The 20566-nt window shown below is 40.9% G+C and overlaps 1 protein-coding gene across 1 annotated transcript; it reads right to left on the bottom strand.

The window, feature by feature from the left end:
* Positions 1-17804: 17804 nt before the first annotated feature.
* LOC122403793 lies at positions 17805-20311 on the bottom strand (the record flags this gene model as incomplete). Its single annotated transcript, XM_043407525.1, has 1 exon — positions 17805-20311. A coding segment is annotated over one exon (2507 nt), but the record flags the coding sequence as incomplete, so codon positions are not given.
* Between the last annotated feature and the right edge of the window lie 255 nt (positions 20312-20566).

Below are 20566 nucleotides of genomic sequence, written 5' to 3'. Positions count from 1 at the left end.
TGTGGTAGGCATGCGTGGTGGTGGTTGCTCTGTTGAAGTTTTTTCTTATTGAGGTTTGAATTTTGGTTATTTCTCTGTCTATTTCCGGGGTAGAGTTTAGGTGCGGGTTTATGGGGTAGTTGTTCCCCTGGGAGCGGAATAGGTGCCAGTCAGTAGTGGAGAGGGTGCAGTTTGTGAATTGGGTGTGATTGTTGGTTTGCTGGAGGATTATTGGGAGGTGGTTGGAGGGGAGGTCGTGTATTGTGTGGCATTCGGAGTAGTGGGTGGAGTTGGTTAAGAAGATGTCTATATTGGATGATCTAGCGTGAGGCTGTTTGTGGGAGTAGGTATCACTGTTGAGGATGTGGTAGGAGTTTTTGGTCATGTGGGTGTTCAGTGCTTTGCCGTTACTATTGGTGGTGGTGTTGTTCCAGCAGGGGTGCTTGGCATTGAAGTCACCCCCGATGATGAACTTTTGGTTGTGGGAGGTTAGGGTGTCCAGGTCATGCTGGGAAAAACGTTTGTTTGGGGGGAGGTAGGCTGCTCCGAGAATGATTTTGGGGTTAGTGGTGAGTTTGATGAAAATGCCCCCTACTCTGTCTAGGAAGGGTTGGGGGAGAGTGTCGTACTTGAGGTTCTGGTGGATGATAATTGCTACTCCTCCATGTGGCGTGTGTCGGTCTTTCCTAATTACATTATATCTGGGGAAGCGGATGTCATCGGTGGGTTTGAGCCAGGTTTCAGTGATTAGGGCTAATTGAATTTGATGTTGTTCGAGGAATATTTGGAGTTCAGAGGTTTTGTTGATGATGCTGGTTGCATTCCAGAGAAGTATCTTGGGGGGTAAGTTAGCCATTTATGAGTTCGGCGGCTTCAAGGAACGCTTGAAGTTTCTGAACTTTAGTGTTACATGTGCTGAGTTTAGTGTATAGAAAGTCGAGGGCTGCGGCCATGCTATTTATGTCCAGGATTTCATTAATGGCTTGAGCCTTAGCGAATAAGCTTGAGAGGTCCGGTTGTGTAGTCTGTCTGTTTTGGGTGGTGATACTGGCGTATGTTTTTCTGGGGGTTACTGTGGGAAGGCTTTGCTGGGGGGGTGTGAGTGTTATTGGTGGGGGCACGCTGCAGGGAGTGGGGTTGGTTGTTGGTGATGTTTTGCTCGCTTGTGGTGGGGGGTTTTGTGCAGTGGAACGTTTCTTGAGGAATGCTAAGAGGGAAGGGCACTGGCTATAGTTGGCCGGGTGGGAGCCTCCGCAGTTGCAGCATGTGGCTGGGGTTGTGGGGGGTTTAGTGCACTCTTTGGTGCTGTGTTTGCCCGCGCACTTTAGGCAATTGTGTGCTTTGGTGCAGTTGGAGGAGGAATGTCCGAATGCCTGGCATCGGTAGCACTGAATGTACGGGCGGGAGCTATTATATTTTTCCCAGTATGCTCGGGTGTGAGCTACATTCCTAACATGGTTAATTTGCTGCAGGGTGGTGCCTTTAGCAAAAATTACTTTGTATGTCGCGATGTAGCTGGGTATTTTCCGTTTGAGTTCTGAGCAGGAGAGGGCGTTTAGGCCCTTCGCCTGTGTTTCCGCTAGAATTTCGTCCGTCGGGAGTTTGGGGAGTCCTTTGAGAACTACGGCAATTGTTTTTTCCGCTGTCAGGGAGTATGTGTGATATTGTATATTGCTAACGGTTAGGAGGTTTTTGGTAGCTAGGAAGTCGGGTGTAGAGGCCAGGGTGACTTTGGCTTGATTTGAAAGGTATTTTACCTCAAACTTGCTATCGATGGTGGATTTTATCAGGTCGCAGAGTCCGTTGTGGTCTTTGATATGCGTGTGTATAAATATCGGCGGCGGCTTACCTTGGGCTGCAGTTGGAGTTGGGTTGTTAGGGGGCGTTACCTGCTCCTTGGGGGAAGGTTGTGGGTTGGCGTCGTTGCTGATGTCAAAGATGTCCGCCAGGGCGGCGTATCTGTTACTGATGGGCGTTGGCTGGGTGGCAGGGCGCGTCGGTGCTCCGGAATTGTCGGCGGATGCTTCCTTCGATGTCTTTTTTGTACGGGGTAGGATGAATCCGTCCGCGGAGATATTGGAGTATGTAGATGTTGTTGGTTTGGACGTGTCCATGTTCGTGCTTGTGGTGGCGGCGGTGGAGATTGGCGTTGCTCTACTTGAGTCGGAGGGCGAGGTTGCTCTCCTCCTAACTGTTATTGGCGCGTATGGTTCACCTTCCCATCGCGCTGCCTGGCGATGGAGGTGTTTTGTTTTGTTTGGCCCTGTGGCCAGCTTGCTTCTGGAGGGCACCTCCTGGTGTTGCCTTTTGGGCCTCGGACCAAAATGGTTCGGCACTTCACTGGCTGGCGCTTCCACTGGTATTATTACGGTGTCGTTCGCTTTTCGTTGTTCGCCGCTCTGCTCTATCGTTACTCAGTCGCTGCTCGGTCGCTTTCGCTACGGGGTGGTCCCAAGGTCGAGTCTCAACTCCTGACGACTCCCTAACTCCTAACTCACTCTCTCTGATGATGTTACATTTCGCGCCTTATATCCTAATGCAAGAAGTCAGCCGCATCCAATCAGAACCTTTTTCGTTCAGGATTGGTGCGCTGGTACTTCTTGCATTTCGTGACGCGAGGGTGGACCGCGCGTCCCAGGTATTGGGAAATATCCTGGCCCAACGGTCAGGACCAGGTCGCGAGGCCGCTGGAGCGGGCCCTTTATGGCGGTTATTATATACTTTGGTTTGCATTGACACTAAAGCTATTTAGCTAATGGCTTGTAGCATCAATGCAAACGCTGAATTGCCATTATAAATGAAACGACATGTTTCGCGACGTAACATGCCGCCTGCCTTGAACGGTCGCGTTCAAAGAATCACAGTAAATGAATTAGTTGTTGCGAGCGATATGACGCGTTAATATACAAATCGATTTGGCTTGTTTTGTTCGGTTTATCTAAGTTAAATTAATTACTGTGTGTTAACCTACGCTTACTGTATCGTGTAGGACTTGTCCTTAAACTTAAATTAATGGCTAAATTATGATAGCGAAGAATGTAGCGGCGGGTCTGCGCTAGTCGTCATCGATGGGCAATGGTGACAGTTTCTTTATGCTGCGCTTGTACGTGCCGTGTGCTGTCCGTACTGTCACGACCCTGGGTATATTGTCCTCTCCTGGGTGTAAGGCAATGATTCGGCCAAGCGTCCAATGTAGTGGTGGGGTGTTGTCCTCTCGCATGAGCACTAATTTGCCCTCCTTAATGTCTTTGGTATCTCCCAGATGCCATTTCTTTCTTGTGTGGAGTTCCTGCAAATACTCCTTTTGCCATCGTGACCAAAAATGCTGTTTCAACCTTTGCAGGTGTTGCCACTGGGAGAGTCTATTAGTAGCAGTATGCATAAAATCGAGCTCGGGTAGATTTGTTAACGTATCGCCTATGAGGAAGTGGCTGGGAGTGAGAGCTGTAAAATCTTTCGGATCAGAGGATAACTGGGTTAAAGGTTGGGAATTCAATATTGCCTCAACTTCAGTTAAAAATGTGTAAAATTGTTCATATGTGACTAACGTTTCTCCTATTGTTTTAGTTAAGTGATTTTTTAAAGATTTGACTCCTGCCTCCCAAAGCCCGCCAAAATGAGGTGAACGGGGAGGAGAAAGGTGCCATTGAATACCTTCAGTGCTCAAATAATGTTGTAGCTTTTGTTGGTATTCGTCAGACTTGAGAATTTGCTCTATTTGTTGAATTTCGTTCTTTACACCTATAAAATTAGTTCCATTATCCGTATAAATGTTATGCGGTCTTCCCCGGCGCGAAAGGAATCTTTTTAAGGCTGCTAAGCAGGTCTCGGCAGTTAGATCTGTTGTCAACTCTAAATGAATGGCTTTTGTCGAGAAACAGACGAAGACTGTTACGTATGCTTTAATTTTGTTCTTGTTACGGAATTTCTTTTCTTTTAAAAAGAATGGTCCGCAGTAATCAATTCCTACGTTTTGAAAAGGTCTTGACTGAGAGACCCTGTTTTCAGGTAAATCGCCCATTGTATAGTTTGGTACCGTGGGATTTGACTTATTGCAGCGAATACAACGATGGATAATGCGTTTTGTCGTATTTTTTCCGTCTAATGGCCAATAGCTTTGCCTAATCGCGTTTAGTGTGCCCTGTATACCTGCATGCCAATGCCTTAAATGCGTGTCGCGTATTATTAGGTCTGTGATGTGATTGGAACGCGGTAGTAAAATTGGATACTTTTGCGCAAATTTTATGGGCGCGTGTTTTAACCTACCACCGACACGAAGTATACCGTGTTCATCAATAAATGGGCTTAGATTTAATAATTTGCTTCGTTTGTCCAGTGGTTTACTGTGTTTTAAATTATTAATTTCCAATGCAAAAGTATTAGTTTGGACTAATTTTATAACGCGCATATGTGCATTGTGAATTTCTAATGGCGTGAGTTCGCCTGCACTCCTTATCTTATGTCTTGTGGCGTTAAGAAACCGTAATGAAACGTACCGTCGCGGCGGGTACTGGGCAGGTAGACGCGTGAACTCTCTTTTGACTCTGAGGGGTTGTAAGGCCCTCGTGACCCTCGTGGTACGCGGATACCTGCACCGTCGTTCGCGAAATTAATGTTGAACGACTAGTTCAAATTGTCGGACGCCAAAATAAATTCTGAAGCTGCACTTGATCGCCGTCGCGTCGCGTTGCTGCAGTGAATTTACTCGGACACGATGATTTTCCACGTTTCTAAGACAGCGCGAACGTTGCTGCTAAATAAACGTTGAAGTCGAAGTCCTTTGGTTATTATCGGTTTGAGAATTGAGGAACGAGTCGGTTCGATAGTCGTGGAACGAAAGTATCGATGGTCATGGAACGAATGTCCGAAGTGTCCGGAGCCCGTTTCCTCCTCGGCTTGAACCCCCTCCGACTCGCGATTTCGGGGGTTGGTCAACCGATTCGCGTTGATTTTTCCCGTTTATCGATTGGCCTTCGACTTGGGGGAGGACGATCGATTTTCCTGCCCCGTTGGGCAGGAAACTCCTCCTTCACCCGATGGTGGTGGAGGCAAGGCCCAGGTCACCCTGAAAGAGAGTGGCCAAGGTTTTCTCCCCAAGTCGAAGGCCACGTTAATTTTGCCGAGGAAAAAACGGAAGTGCGGATTGCGCGTTGCTGCACGTGCGTGGCAGCCGGTTTATGGCTGTATTGTTCCACGAGTTGGCGATGGTCGTTGTAGAGGACCGTGCCACCCGCGGAACAATACAGCCCTTCGTCGGCCGACTCGGGCCTTGCGCTTTCGAAACGTTGAGCGCCTTGACGATTTATGGTTATTTTTGCCAGATGCGGAATATTCGAAGACTTTTTCGACAAAGTCAAATTTCCGCATCTGGCACCATAAACACGCGGAAAAAACCCGAGCCGACCGGACGGAACACGTAATATGTATGCTATTACTCTGTTTAATAGGTTAATGTCTGAAAAACGTGTTAATAATTCTGTTTCCGATTGTTTGTTTACTACTAATGTTATTGCGCCTTTTCTTTCTGGCAAATCGTCTGTGATTGATGGAATGTTACTAACTGGCCATGTATCTTCATGGTTGATAAGCCAATGGTGACCACGTATCCAGGTAGTATTGTTAATGAATGCCGATGGGGTTTGCCCTCGCGATAAGAAATCTGCTGGATTATCCGCAGAAGGGATGTGAAACCAGCTTTGGCAGTCTGTTTTTGATTGTATATCGCTAACTTTATTCGCGACGAAGCTTTTTAGTAAATGTGGGCTTGTTCTAATCCAATGCAACGTTATGGTCGAGTTGGACCAAAATTTGATGCCTTTGAATTTTGTCTCGTGCATTGCCTGACGAACTTCTGTGCATAGATCGGCCAGAAGTTTTGCTGCGCAGAGTTCAAGTCTGGGCAGTGAAATGGTTTTAATAGGGGTGACTCGCGATTTTGAACATAATAATTGTACTTCGTTGTTGCCTTGTCTATCGGATGAACGAATATAAATGCACGCACCGTACGCGCGTTCACTCGCGTCACAAAATCCGTGTAGTTGTATATGTTCGTTTTTTACTAGAACAACCTTTCGTGAAATAGAAAGATTGTTTAGTAAATGTAATTCCTTTTTTAACTCGGTCCATGCAAGATGAATATGCTGTGGCACGGACTCATCCCATGACACTTCGTCCTTCCAAAGTTGTTGCATTATAATTTTTGCTTTAACTATTACCGGTCCTAATAAGCCTAGCGGATCAAATAGTTGCGCGATTTGTGATAAAATTGTTCTTTTTGTAATTCGTTGAGTCTTTTCTATTGTTTTGACGGTGTACGTTATTTGATCTTTTAAGGGGTTCCAAAGTAAACCTAATGCCCTTTTTGTCTCTCCGCTGTCTATGTATAAATCTTTGTCAGAACAGTGTGAATCAAAATTCTGTATTAACCGTTTGTCGTTGGAGGTCCATTGGCGAAGATGAAGCCCGCCTGATTTCGCTAATTCCACTAGTTCGTTGCGTAATTGTAGTGCGGCTTCGTACGTCGCTGCCCCGGTAATTAAGTCGTCCACATAAAAGTCTTGTTTAAATTTTGCTGATGCTAGTGGGAAATTTGATGCCTCGTCATCTGCTAATTGTTTTAAGCACCGTATTGCAAGAAATGAAGCTGACGCGGTACCGTAAGTGACGGTGTTTAATTTGAATGTTTTAATTGGTTCATTCGTTGAACTGCGCCAAAATATCTTTTGATAGGATGTATCGTCCGGATGAATAAGAATTTGCCGAAACATTTTTTCCACGTCGGCAGTTAAAACGAACGCATATGATCGGAATCTTAGTAAGATTGTGAATAACGAATCTTGTATGGTAGGACCTGTTAATAAACAATCATTAAGTGATAGACCCATTGAACCCTTCGCGGACGCGTCGAACACAACTCTTATTTTTGTCGTTGTGCTTGTTTCTTTCATAACCGCGTGATGGGGCAGGTAGAAACCTTCGGACCCTCGGTCTTGTTTGACCTCGCTCATATGCCCTAAACTTTCGTACTCCTTTATGAAATCTACGTATTGCTTGAATAAAATGGGGTCGCGTGAAAATTTTTGTTCTAATGCATAGAACCGCCTTAGTGCTCGATACTTTGATTCGCCGAGTAATCTTACTTTGTCGTTAAACGGTAATCGTACAACGTATCTGCCTTCGCTGTTTCTGGTTTTGTGTTTAACGAAGTGCTCTTCGCATGCGATTTCTTCGGGAGAATTAAACCTTTTGCATGGTATTTCTTCGATAGATCAAAATTTGGTTATTTGATTTTCTAGTGATGTAGCAACATGACAGGCACTAACGGCTGTGGAAGGAAGATATTGTTGCTGTAAGTTTATTTATCCGGTTAGAAGCCATCCCAATTGTGTTTTTTGTAAAATGATTGAATTGTCGTATAGTTTAATCTGGCCTACGTTTAATCGATTGTAAAATAGCGCATTGCCAAGAAGGGCGTCTACTTGCCCGGGTTTATGGAACTCTGAGTCAGCTAATTTTATATTTTTTGGGATCGTAAGCGCGTTTCGGTTTACCTGTCGAGAAGGTAATAAACCTGTAATTGACGGTAGAGAAATGAACTTAACTTCGGTTGAAAATGCGTTTGTTCTGGATTTAATGTTGGCGTGAACGTAATATTCCGCGCGCGTGCTATGTTGTCCTAACCCGGAAAATTTTAAATTGATTTTATTTTTCGTTAGTTGTAATTTATTCGCTAGTTGGTCTGTTATAAAATTAGATTGTGATCCTCCGTCGAGAAGTACGCGGCACAAGTGTTCTCTGTTGTTTTTATCCATTATAATCACCCTTGCTGTTCCTAATAATACCTCTGAATCGTATGATGCGGTTAACGCGGTTTTAACGTTTTCTAGAGATTTCGATGGATTGGACGATACGTTAGCTGTCGTGTTGCGTTGGTCAGATTCTAAATGAAGTAAGGAGTTGTGTCTTCTGTTACATATACGACAATTCCCGAATGTACAATTGATAATGTTATGATTAGGTCGTAGGCAGTTTGGACAAAGCCTTGCCCTTTTTACAGCTTCTAAACGATCGCGAACCGTTAGTCTCAAAAATTGTGGGCATGCGTATAATGGATGTTCTTGTTTGCAAATAGTACATGTACTGCTAATACTTGTCGATATGTAATTATGTGCGCGAGTCTGAACTGGTGTTCGAAAACGTTTGTCTTGATTATTAAATTTGGTTGTGTTCGCGGTTGTACTTTCTATTTCTAATTCCTCCCCGCGAGCTTGTTTCGTAATAAACGCGATCAATTCGTTAAATGTTGGTAGTTGGTTATTTTCCAACGTACGCTCCCATGCCCTGCGAGTATTCTTATCTAATTTTTTTGTTATCGTATATACCAAAATCATGTCCCAATGTTGCGTGGGCTGACCTAAGGCTTTTAAGGCATTAACATGCATCTGAGCACGCTCTGCTAATGATCGTAACGTTCCGGGGTTGTCGCGTGTTATTTCGGCTATCTCAAAGAATGCCTTTAAGTGTGCTTGTATGATTTGCCGCGGTCTATTGCACCGCTGCTGCAATAGATCCCAGGCTACGTGGTAATTTTGCTCCGAAGCATTTAGAGTTGCAACTACCGCGGCTACGTCTCCGCGGAGAGAATTCTTTAGGAAATGAAATTTCTGCACCGTAGGTAATTCTTCATTATCATGTACTAACGACTTGAACGTATCATGGAACGTATACCATTCAACGGGATTGCCGTCGAATGGCCGAATTTCTATTTTAGGTAATATCGTGTTCGGTTGGCGAATCACGACTGCACTTGGGGAATCTGAGTTTCTTACTGCGTTTACGTGGATGTTGGGATTTTGTGCACCGTTTAGTTTGTTCAAAAATAATTCTGACGCGTAAAAATATTGTTCTTCGAATTGCGCGCGTTCAGTATCATGATCGGACTCGTCCTCGATTTCCTCTATAGCTGACTGCGTTTGCTCGTAAGAACTGAAATATGCCTCTAATTTTTTATGTCGTGTATCTAGTGCGTTAATGGACGCGTCTGGATTGTCTTGAACGAAATTCAACAAACGCGTTAATTGAGCTTTTAGCGACGTTCTCTGTTTCTTCAACGTTTTTAATTGCGTTGCTACTGCTTCGTTAGCCATTTTTAAATGAATTGAAACTGGGAATTGTACGAGAGAGAAGGGAAGACGATTCGTTTACTCACCCGAGTGTCGATTTTTGCCTTGTTGCTTGATGACGATCGCTCGGGGCCTGATGCTTTGGATCTCCACGGTCCGTTGGTGGTTGCACTCGTTCGGCTGCTGCGTGGATCCGGTTGCCTTGAATTCACAGGAAATCGCACTGTTCCGCTAGCTGCTGCGTCTAATCGGCTGCTTCGTGCTGCTGTGTAGTCGGCTGCTTCGAATAGTCGTCGGAACCCAAATGTCTTTAGGTTCTTCTCCTTCCAAGTCCACGTTGTTGTTACGAAATGTAACTCGAAGGACCAAATGTAGATCGGTCGATGTTTTGTATTGATCGAAGGACCAAATGTAGATCTCTCGAAATGATGTGTGTTGCCTGGTTGGATTCGGCTCGAAGGACCAAATGTTGAGAGCTCGTACAATGTGTTGCACGTCCAGAGCTCTTCTTGCACGTCTGTTGATATGCAAGGCGTTGGTTGTGTAGTGGACTGTATTTCTGTTGGACGTGGACCCTCTCTCGTTCGTACGGCGTGTATGATGTTAGACGATTTTGTAACCTTCTCTCTGATGATGTTACATTTCGCGCCTTATATCCTAATGCAAGAAGTCAGCCGCATCCAATCAGAACCTTTTTCGTTCAGGATTGGTGCGCTGGTACTTCTTGCATTTCGTGACACGAGGGTGGACCGCGCGTCCCAGGTATTGGGAAATACCCTGGCCCAACGGTCAGGACCAGGTCGCGAGGCCGCTGGAGCGGGCCCTTTATGGCGGTTATTATATACTTTGGTTTGCATTGACACTAAAGCCATTTAGCTAATGGCTTGTAGCATCAATGCAAACGCTGAATTGCCATTATAAATGAAACGACATGTTTCGCGACGCAACAATGGCTTCATAAACTTATTCTTGCTACGGGTCAGGGGGTTTCTTTAGACCTTTTGGCGGGCGTACATGGGTCCCGCTGTAATTAATGTTGTTACCTCGTAACATGCCGCCCGCCTTGAACGATCCGCGTTCAAATTGAAGTAGTTTTAGAACATACCAGTTAATTATAGATAGGTACTGTGAATTGCTGCTACAAGCCGTAGTTAGTGATCACGAATCTGATTCTTAAATAATTAACGTGTGTAATGATTAGCATAACGATTAATAATGAGATTATGACTAATTAATAGTTAATTAATGCAATCATAAATGACTATACATGGTTACTAGAACTAGTAATACAATAACAAAGACATGAATAAGATAGTAATTAATCTTCTACAGGAATATCAATCGGTAATGGGCATAGATTTTTTATACATCGTTTATACGTTCCGCGATTTGTTTTCACGGTTGCTACACGAACGATTTTGTCTTTGCCAGGATGAGTAGTTATGATGCGACCCATGCTCCAGTGCATAGGTGGGACATTCTCTTCTTTCATCATAACAAGTGTTCCAATTTTTATTTTTTCAGAATCACCCTTGCGCCACTTACTACGCAGCAGTAATTCATTAAGTACTCTTTATACCATCTGTTCCAAAAATGTTGTTTCACCTTCCCAATGTGTTGCCACAATGACAATCTGTTTGCTGGTATATCTTGAAAGTTGTGTTCTGGTATGCTCATTAAAGAATCTCCAATCAAAAAATGAGCTGGGGTAAGGACAGACATATCATTAGGATCAGAGGATAATGGAATTAGAGGACGGAAATTTAAGATTGATTCAATTTCGATTATAAATGTATTAAATTGTTCGTATGTGAACAATGAGTCGCCAACGGTGCGATATAAATGGTGCTTGAATTGTTTTACACCTGCCTCCCAGAAGCCTCCAAAGTGAGGTGAACGCGGTGGTGAAAAATGCCAATTAACTCCTTCATTTGCTAATTTGTACATAATTTTATCATTATAACTTGCAGATAATAATAGTGCCCTGACATTTAACAGTTCATTCTTTGCTCCTACAAAATTTGTTGCGTTATCGGAATAAAGATTTTTTGATTTGCCCCTGCGTGCGAAAAAACGTTTAATTGCTGCTATGCATGTCTCAGTAGTTAAATCTGTAACTAATTCTAAATGTATAGCCTTCGTTGAAAAGCAAACAAAAACAACTACATATGATTTTAATTTTATTTTATTTCTAAATTTCTTCTCCTTTATAAAAAACGGACCACAGTAATCTAGTCCAGTATTTTCGAAAGGTCGAGTTTGCATTAACCGATTTTTAGGTAGTGGACCCATTAAATAGTTTGGTGGCTTAGGATTTACCTTGTAACATGCAATGCATTTATGTATGATATATCGAGTTCTATTTTTGCCGTCAATAGGCCAATAATTTTGTCTTACAATTGCTAATGTATTTTGCACTCCTGGATGCCAATGTTTTGTATCTGCATGTCGTATTATTATATCAGTCACATGATTGCTTCTGGGTAATAAAATTGGATGCTTGTGTGAATAATTTATATTGGCATTGGTCAACCTACCACCTACGCGAAGAACGCCGAATTCATCGATAAAAGGATTCAATCTCAGCAACTTGCTATGTTTATCTAATTCATTGCCCTTTGTTAAACATTGGAATTCCTGTTGGAATTCCCTTTCTTGAACTACCTTTATTACTTGTAAATGTGCATCTTGTAACTCTTTTACTGTGAATTCACCCTTGATTTTATTGTTTGACCTTTTATTTTTAATTGCTCGGCTACAAAGAGCAACAAAACGATTCAAAGTAATAATAGATGAGAATCGTTCGAAGGTATCATTATGAATATTATCCCCTTTTTTTTTGTTTTAAATTGTTATAATTTTGTTCTGTAGTAATTAACCACATTGTGTTGTTGCTCTATGTTATGGTTCGTTGATATTTTCGTGATTTTTCAAAGAGATTCATCTTTGGAAAGCCACGTAGGTCCATTAATCCAGCATGTATTTTGAATAAACTCTGAAGGAGTTTGACCGCGAGAAATATAATCAGCAGGATTATCGTGTGTTGATATGTGATACCAATTATTTTTATCAGTGAGCGTTTGAATTTCAGAGACACGGTTTGCTTCGAAAGTTTTTAAAGTATGAGGTGATGTGTTAATCCAATTTAGTGTAATACTTGAGTCAGAATAAAAATTAGTTTTGCTGAATTGTAGGTTTAATGCGTCTGCTACGGATTTATACAAATTTGCTAATAATTTGGCAGCACAAAGTTCTAACCTAGGTATAGAGATTGTTTTGATAGGAGCGACGCGTGACTTTGCGCATAATAGCCCTACGAAATGATTATTAAAGTTATCAGTGGATCTTAGATAAATACAGGCACCATAGCCCCTTTCACTGGCGTCACAAAAGCCATGTAAATGTAATTCTACTGAATTATTTAATATAACCTTACGAAGCACTGAGAAATTATTTAGTATTGGTAACTGCCTTTTAAAATTGACCCATTCAGTATGTAACGATTGTGGAATTGATTCGTCCCACATTAGGTTTGCCTTCCATAGTTCCTGCATAATTAGTTTAGCCAGAATTATTACGGGGCCTAATAAACCCAAAGGAACGAAAAGCTGGGCAATTTCGGACAGAATTGTTCTTTTCGAAATCGTTCTTTGTTCAGCAAAGGGTTTTACGTTATAACTAATAGTATCAGTATATGGATCCCACTGAATTCCGAGAACCTTTTTTGTTTCATTGGCGTCTAAACATACGAGCTGAGATGTGGAGGAATTCTTTAGTTCCTTTAAAAGCTTTGGCTCATTTGACAGCCACTGGCGTAAATTAAAACCTCCTAAATTTAGTAATTTAATTAACTGATCTATTAAACGCCGGGCTTGATTCAGATCATTTGTTCCAGTGAGCAGATCATCGACATAAAAATCACGGTCAAGTATTGCTGCAGCTAATGGATATTTATGTCCTTCGTCTTTTATTAATTGTTTTAAACAACGAACCGCGAGAAATGGAGCTGAAGTAGTCCCATAAGTAACCGTGTTTAAGGGGGTAGGCACGGCACGTGACCTCGCCGATTCGGCAGGTCGGTATTACAGCAGATATTCTATGCACAGAAATGGTAATACCATCAGATACGCTGCCGCCTAAAGAAATCAGAGGCAGCTGCTTGCTATTGCCATATACCATTCCGAACAGTGTGACCAATCGACAATAGTAACGGCGAACTTCCTTAGCGTCTAACAGAGTGGTGGGGATAGCAGGTATACATATACTACTAACCCAGCCCTCGATTCTACGGCTGTATTTCGTTCATTTTTTCCTCGACTTTCGACGTTTATATTAATAAATGTGAACAGAATCTCGTTCGATTTTGACCAGAGCGCACTGCATTGGACCTTCCTCTTTCGAATGAGACCTCATCCGACCCAAAAGCTGCTCATATAAGGGCAAAATCTCTTATTTCGACATAATTGAGTACATCGAAATCGACAGTAATGACGGCGAACTTCCTTAGCGTCTAACGTAGTGAAATAAAGAACGCTAGTGTGAGCCTTTCCTTCTTGCTCTTGTAAAAGAGAAACAACTGAAATACGACCTCGCGATAAGCGGCATACGATTCCAAGCCTCGACTGCCCCAGCATTTTTACTTTCCGACCTATGTAAGGTACAATAAGGAAATTTATGAAGTATCATAATGTAAAAAAAATGTCGAAATTTTTTTTTAGCGGAAATACACGTTTTAGGACCCCCTGATCATATTGTGACTATTAAAAAAAAAGACTTTTTTTTTTGTTCCTATTACATATAAACGGCTGAATGAATTTCAATGAAACTTTACATTTCAGTTTTATGTTCTCGTTTCAAGGTCTGATTAGATTTTGAGCGTGATCAGCCCCCGGATAATGATGATTATACGACTTTTAGTTTTATAATTATTTCGATACATATACATTATTTGTAACAAATTTTGGCAATTATTTAGAAAAGGGGGAGGTCTCACCGATTTTGATGATTTTTGAATATGTTGTAAAAATCAACATTTTGAACAACTTTTTCCTATACATATAACCACCGCTGGCCTTATTTTTCGAGATTTTTCTTCAAAAAGATTGCTGCTACTGCAATGAATTTTGTCTATATGTACATGTCCGTGACTCTGTATGCGTCAGTCCACGACTTTTTTCCTCGACTTTCGACGTTTATATTAATAAATGTGAACAGAATCTCGTTCGATTTTGACCAGAGCGCACTGCATTGGACCTTCCTCTTTCGAATGAGACCTCATTCGACCCAAAAGCTGCTCATATAAGGGCAAAATTTCTTATTTCGAAACCCCCTATTTCGGGCCAAATTGTGTCGGTATACCGCGCGCTGCATTGCTCGTGCCTACCTCCTTCGGTGTCTTTCAATCATCGATTCATTTTTGCTCATTTATTATTAACAATAAATCCAATATAGAGTCTCCCACGAAGCGGGATCTATGCAGGTGATTCAGTATTGGAATCGTACAACTCTTTTAGTAGCCTAACCCATACCTCGATTCTGCGGCTGTATTTCGATCATTTTTTCCTCGACTTTCGACGTTTATATTAATAAATGTGAACAGAATCTCGTTCGATTTTGACCAGAGCGCACTGCATTGGACCTTCCTCTTTCGAATGAGACCTCATTCGACCGAAAAGCTGCTCATATAAGGACAAAATTTCTTGTTTCGAGAACCCATATTTCGGGCCGAATTGTGTCGGTATACCGCACGCTGCATTGCTCGTGCCTACCTCCTTCGGTGTCTTTCAATCGTCGATTCATTTTTGCTCATTTATTATTTATAGTAAATCCAACACATACTCTCCCACGAAGCGTGTATATAAATGAAGAAGACTTTCGCGGCAATATTTTATTTTAATCAACATGCAACCCCACTCTAAAATCTTCCACAATAATGTTTCCAAAAAAACTTGATTACTATGCATTCATTTGAAAATTTTACTGTACAAAATAAAGTAACATTTATTTTCGTGAATAATGTAGGGTATGAAATTGTAGACAATAATGTAGCGAAAGGCTGCAATACTTACTTTGAATATTCGCTCAAGTAGAGAGGTAACGCGTGCGCGCTCTAGCCGGATTGGAAACATTTGAAAACCTGGAAAGTATTGTCAGACTCCAAACTCGCAAAACTATTGGCCGATTCAAAACTTGATCGATTCCGAGATCCATATGGAATCGATAACTTTCTGTAGTAATTTGTGCTTGACGATTATTAAATATTAAATGTGGGTAATTATTTAGATTACGGACGGTAACTCCGATTTCGGTGATTTTTGAATATGTTATAGAAATCAACATTTTGAACAACTTTTTCCTATACATATAACCGCCGCTCAGCCTTAGTTTCAGAGATTTCTCTTCAAAAAGATCGCTGCTACTACATGCAATGAATTCTATCTATACGTAAGTACATGCTGTGGCAGCGTGTGTGTAAGCGTTCAATCGCCGATTGTTCATTGTTTCTATAGATGCATCGAGGCGGCCGACAATGGGTGTGCCTAACGGCAGCCGGCATAAAAACATCTAACCCTTATAAACCTAATTATTCTACCTAGTAACTAATATAATGGATTAGGTCTGGGTTAGATTTTCTTATACCGGCCGCCGTAAGGCGGTCGGCCACGTATTCATTTTCTATTTCAATTTTCTCTATTGATATTATCAGAAGTGGGAAACATTTCATTATTCGATCATTAAAATCATATTGTCGATGGAAGAAGAATTCAGCTAAATAGCCTACATAATGTATTTGGCGAGTTCCATACTTCGGAATATTCGAACCATTGACAGCAATACAGAACTAGATTTAGCTTCACACATTGTGCATTATTTCTTGTCACAAACAAGAGAAAAAATCGGCGATCGTGGACTGACGCATACAGAGTCACGGACATGTACATATAGACAAAATTCATTGCAGTAGCAGCAATCTTTTTGAAGAAAAATCTCGAAAAATAAGGCCAAGCGGTGGTTATATGTATAGGAAAAAGTTGTTCAAAATGTTGATTTTTACAACATATTCAAAAATCATCAAAATCGGTGAGACCTCCCCCTTGTCTAAATAATCCCAAAATTTGTTACAAATAATGTATATGTATCGAAATAATTATAAAACTAAAAGTCGTATAATCATCATTATCCGGGGGCTGATCACGCTCAAAATCTAATCAGACCTTGAAACGAGAACATAAAACTGAAATGTAAAGTTTCATTGAAATTCATTCAGCCGTTTATATGTAATAGGAACAAAAAAAAAGTCTTTTTTTTTAATAGTCACAATATGATCAGGGGGTCCTAAAACGTGTATTTCCGCTAAAAAAAATTTCGACATTTTTTTTACATTATGATACTTCATAAATTTCCTTATACCTTACATAGGTCGGAAAGTAAAAATGCTGGGGCAGTCGAGGCTTGGAATCGTATGCCGCTTATCGCGAGGTCGTGTTTCAGTTGTTTCTCTTTTACAAGAGCAAGAAGGAAAGGCTCACACTAGCGTTCTTTATTTCACTACGTTAGACGCTAAGGATGTTCGCCGTCATTACTGTCGATTTCGATGTACTCAATTATGTCGAAATAAGAGATTTTGCCCTTATATGAGCAGCTTTTGGGTCGGATGAAGTCTCATTCGAAAGAGGAAGGTCCAATGCAGTGCGCTCTGGTCAAAATCGAACGAGATTCTGTTCACATTTATTAATATAAACGTCGAAAGTCGAGAAAAAAATGAACGAAATACAGCCACAGAATCGAGGTCTTTTTAGGTTACTAAAAGAGTTGTACGATTCCAATACTGAATCACCTGCATAGATCCCGCTTCGTGGGAGACTCTATGTTGGATTTATTGTTAATAATAAATGAGCAAAAATGAATCGACGATTGAAAGACACCGAAGGAGGTAGGCACGAGCAATGCAGCGCGCGGTATACCGACACAATTCGGCCCGAAATATGGGTTTTCGAAACAAGAAATTTTGTCCTTATATGAGCAGCTTTTCGGTCGGATGAAGTCTCATTCGAAAGAGGAAGGTCCAATGCAGTGCGCTCTGGTCAAAATCGGACGTGATTCTGTTAACATTTATTAATATAAACGTCGAAAGTCGAGGAAAAAATGAACGAAATACAGCCGCAGAATCGAAGTATGGGTTAGGTTGTCAGCATCTGGCTTTCTCGGGGTGGGGGGCGACGGGCCTATGTATCGAAGCTAACGCTTCACTTTGGTATGGTTTCACCTTCACAGCCCTCTTGATTAGGCGCCATCTCGTAGCGACTGCCTGAACTAAATTTGTCACGTGACTTGCTCTGCTATTACCCATGTAATGGCGGAACTCGCTTGTGGGAATGCAATTCCGAAATAAGAGATTTTGTCCTTATATGAGCAGCTTTTGGGTCGGATGACGTCTCATTCGAAAGAGGAAGGTCCAATGCAGCGCGCTCTGGTCAGTATTGGAATCGTACAACTCTTTTAGTAACCTAAAAAGACCTCGATTCTGTGGCTGTATTTCATTCATTTTTTTCTCGACTTTCGACGTTGATATTAATAAATATGAACACAATCTCGTTCGATTCTGACCAGAGCGCACTGCATTGGACCTTCCTCTTTCGAATGAGACCTCATTCGACCCAAAAGCTGCTCATATAAGGGCAAAATCTCTTATTTCGAAACCCCCTATTTCGGGCCAAATTGTGTCGGTTTACAGCGCGCTGCATTACCCGTGCCTACCGTTTTGATAGGTTCATTTTTATTTTCACGCCAAAAGATTTTTTGGAATTTTGCATCATCTGGGTGTACTTGAATTTGCCGAAACATTTTTTCAATGTCGGCAGTTAATACAAATTGATGAGTACGAAAACGCATAATTATAGAAATCAGATCGTCTTGAATTGTAGGACCCTGCATTAATGTATCGTTTAGTGAAAGAGTGGATGATGTTTTTGCAGATCCATCAAAGACTACCCGAATTTTTGTGGTCGCGCTTGATTCCTTTATTACCGCATGATGCGGTAAATAATAACCGATGTGTAGATCATCTGCATTGGTTATGTCAGTCATATGTTTCAACTCTATATACTCCTTTAAGAATGCACTATATTGTTTTTTTAATTCTGGACTCGATTCTAACCGTTTTTCTAGAGAATAAAAACGTTTTAAAGCCATCCTATGTGATTCTCCGATACCATCCCTTTTCTCATTAAATGGCAATCGTACCGTATATCTTCCGTTCGTATTTCGATCAATATTTTGAATAAAATGTGTTTCACATGCTAACTCTTCGCTAGAAAGGTGTTTTTTATTAGGCAATTCTTCGATCTCCCAAAATTTACTTATTTGTTTTTCAAGGTTTGTTGTCAAAAGACATGTTTTTTTCTTGTTTGACTGGTTATTGTAAAGATTAACTTCTCCTATTACAATCCATCCAAGTCGAGTTTTTTGCAATATTACTGAATTATTGCACAATTTAATTTGACCTACACTTAACAATTGATAAAATAGAGTGTTGCCGAGTAAAGCTTCAATCTTGGCTGATTTATGGAAATTTGGGTCAGCTAACGCAATATTTTTAGGAATAGATAGATTATCCTTGTCAATTTTTCGAGAAGGCAATAAACCAGTTATGTTAGGTAAAGCTACTAAGGTTAAATCGCATGAAAATGGAGTTGTTCGAGATTTAATAGTTGTTTTGACCGTATATTGTGCCTTAGTTAGATTTTGCCCTAAACCTGAAAATGGTGAGTCTATTCTCGTTTTATCTAATCTTAAACGATCAGCTAACCTTTCCGTTATAAAATGCGTTTGTGAACCTCCGTCTAAAAGTACTCTACACGGAAATTCATTCTTGTCCTTATCTAAAATCTTAATGTAGGCTGTTCTTAACAATACTTCCGACTCGGATGATACCACTAGATTTACTGGTGGTTGTTCTTCTCTATTCTGAATGTTTGATTCGACAGTGTTGTTTATGGAATTCTGATTACGCGCCTTGTGTGTTTCGTTAAAATGCAAAAGCGTATTATGCTTGTAATTGCATTTCTTACAACCACTAAGATAGCATTTGCTTGTTTGGTGATTATTTTTTAAGCAATTTAGACATAGTTTTGCCTTTCGAGCTAATTCGAAACGTCCCTTTTCATTTGTTTGTAAAAATTTACTACATGTGTAGATTGCATGATTTTGACCGCAGATAGGGCATTGAATCTGCACTTGTGTACCTACGTGCGATTGAATGTGATTAGCTCGTTTTTTATATGGCATTTTTGAATTGTAATTGTTATGTTGTGTGTTTGATTTATTCGCGTCAAAGCAAATTGTGTCGAGTTCATCACCCCGTGCTTGTTTGCCGAGAAACTTTAATAATTGTTTAAAAGCCGGCATTTCCTCGTCCTCTAACGTACGTTCCCAAACTCGACGCGTGCCCTTATCCAATTTCTTGACTATTATGTAAACGAGTAATGCATCCCACTGATCAACCGGTTGATTTAAAGCTTTTAAAGCGTTTATGTAAACCTGTGCCTTTTCTACCAAAGAACGTAGATTGGCAGGAGTTTCACGATAAATTTCTGGAAGTTCCAATAACAATTGTAAGTGAGTTTGAATGATTTGGCGTGGTTTGTTGCATCTTTGTTTTAAAGTATTCCAAGCCACCAAATAATTTTCTTCCGAAGCATTTAAATTTTCCGTTATTGAAGTTAATGGGCCTTGAAGTGCATTTTGCAATAAATAGAATTTGTGAACTGGTATCAATTCATCATTATCATGCACTAAATTTTTGAAGGTATCATGAAAACTGTACCAATTAACAAGATTTCCATCATAGGGACGGATCTCTATTTTTGGCAGAAGATTGTTGGTTTGTTTTATAGTTATCGGCGAAGAAGAATGCGAAGCTAAATTTGATGTCCTAGCTACCGGCAGTTCTACTGAATTGATTTCGCGAAGTCGCATACTTATTAATTTAGCGCACGCAAAATATTGATCATCAAACTGCGATCGTTGAGTTTCATGATCCATATTTGTTTGATTTTCTTTCTCTGCTACAATTTCAATTTGTAATTGAGCCTTTGAGAAGGCTTCGTAGGCTTCTTCTAATTTTGCTTTGCGGTTCTGAATTTCATCTATTTCCGCATCCGGGTGGGTATTGAAATATGTTATTAACCGCGTAACGTTTGCTTTAATAGCTGTTCGAGTTTTAATTAATGTTTTTAAATTTTCTGACAACGCCATTTTTCAAAAGAATAATCGAAATCGAATCGGTTGAATTATAATGGATGTTATAGATAAGGATTGATTGAATGGTGATTTTTGAGCTTACTCGAGCGATGACTTCTGCAATAGCGCTGTTGCTTTCTTCGTTGTTGTTGAATTATTAGATGATGATATGTCGATTCGATGAATGTTGAACTGATTGTCCAGGTGAATGAAATCCCACGTTC

The sequence above is a fragment of the Colletes gigas genome, unplaced genomic scaffold (genome assembly GCF_013123115.1).
Source record: "Colletes gigas isolate AHSC1104 unplaced genomic scaffold, ASM1312311v1 Colletes_gigas_Sc00075, whole genome shotgun sequence".
In the NCBI taxonomy this organism is placed as follows: domain Eukaryota; kingdom Metazoa; phylum Arthropoda; class Insecta; order Hymenoptera; family Colletidae; genus Colletes; species Colletes gigas.
Note: the sequence above shows the minus strand (reverse complement) of the source record. Positions and strands in the feature narration are given on the sequence as shown.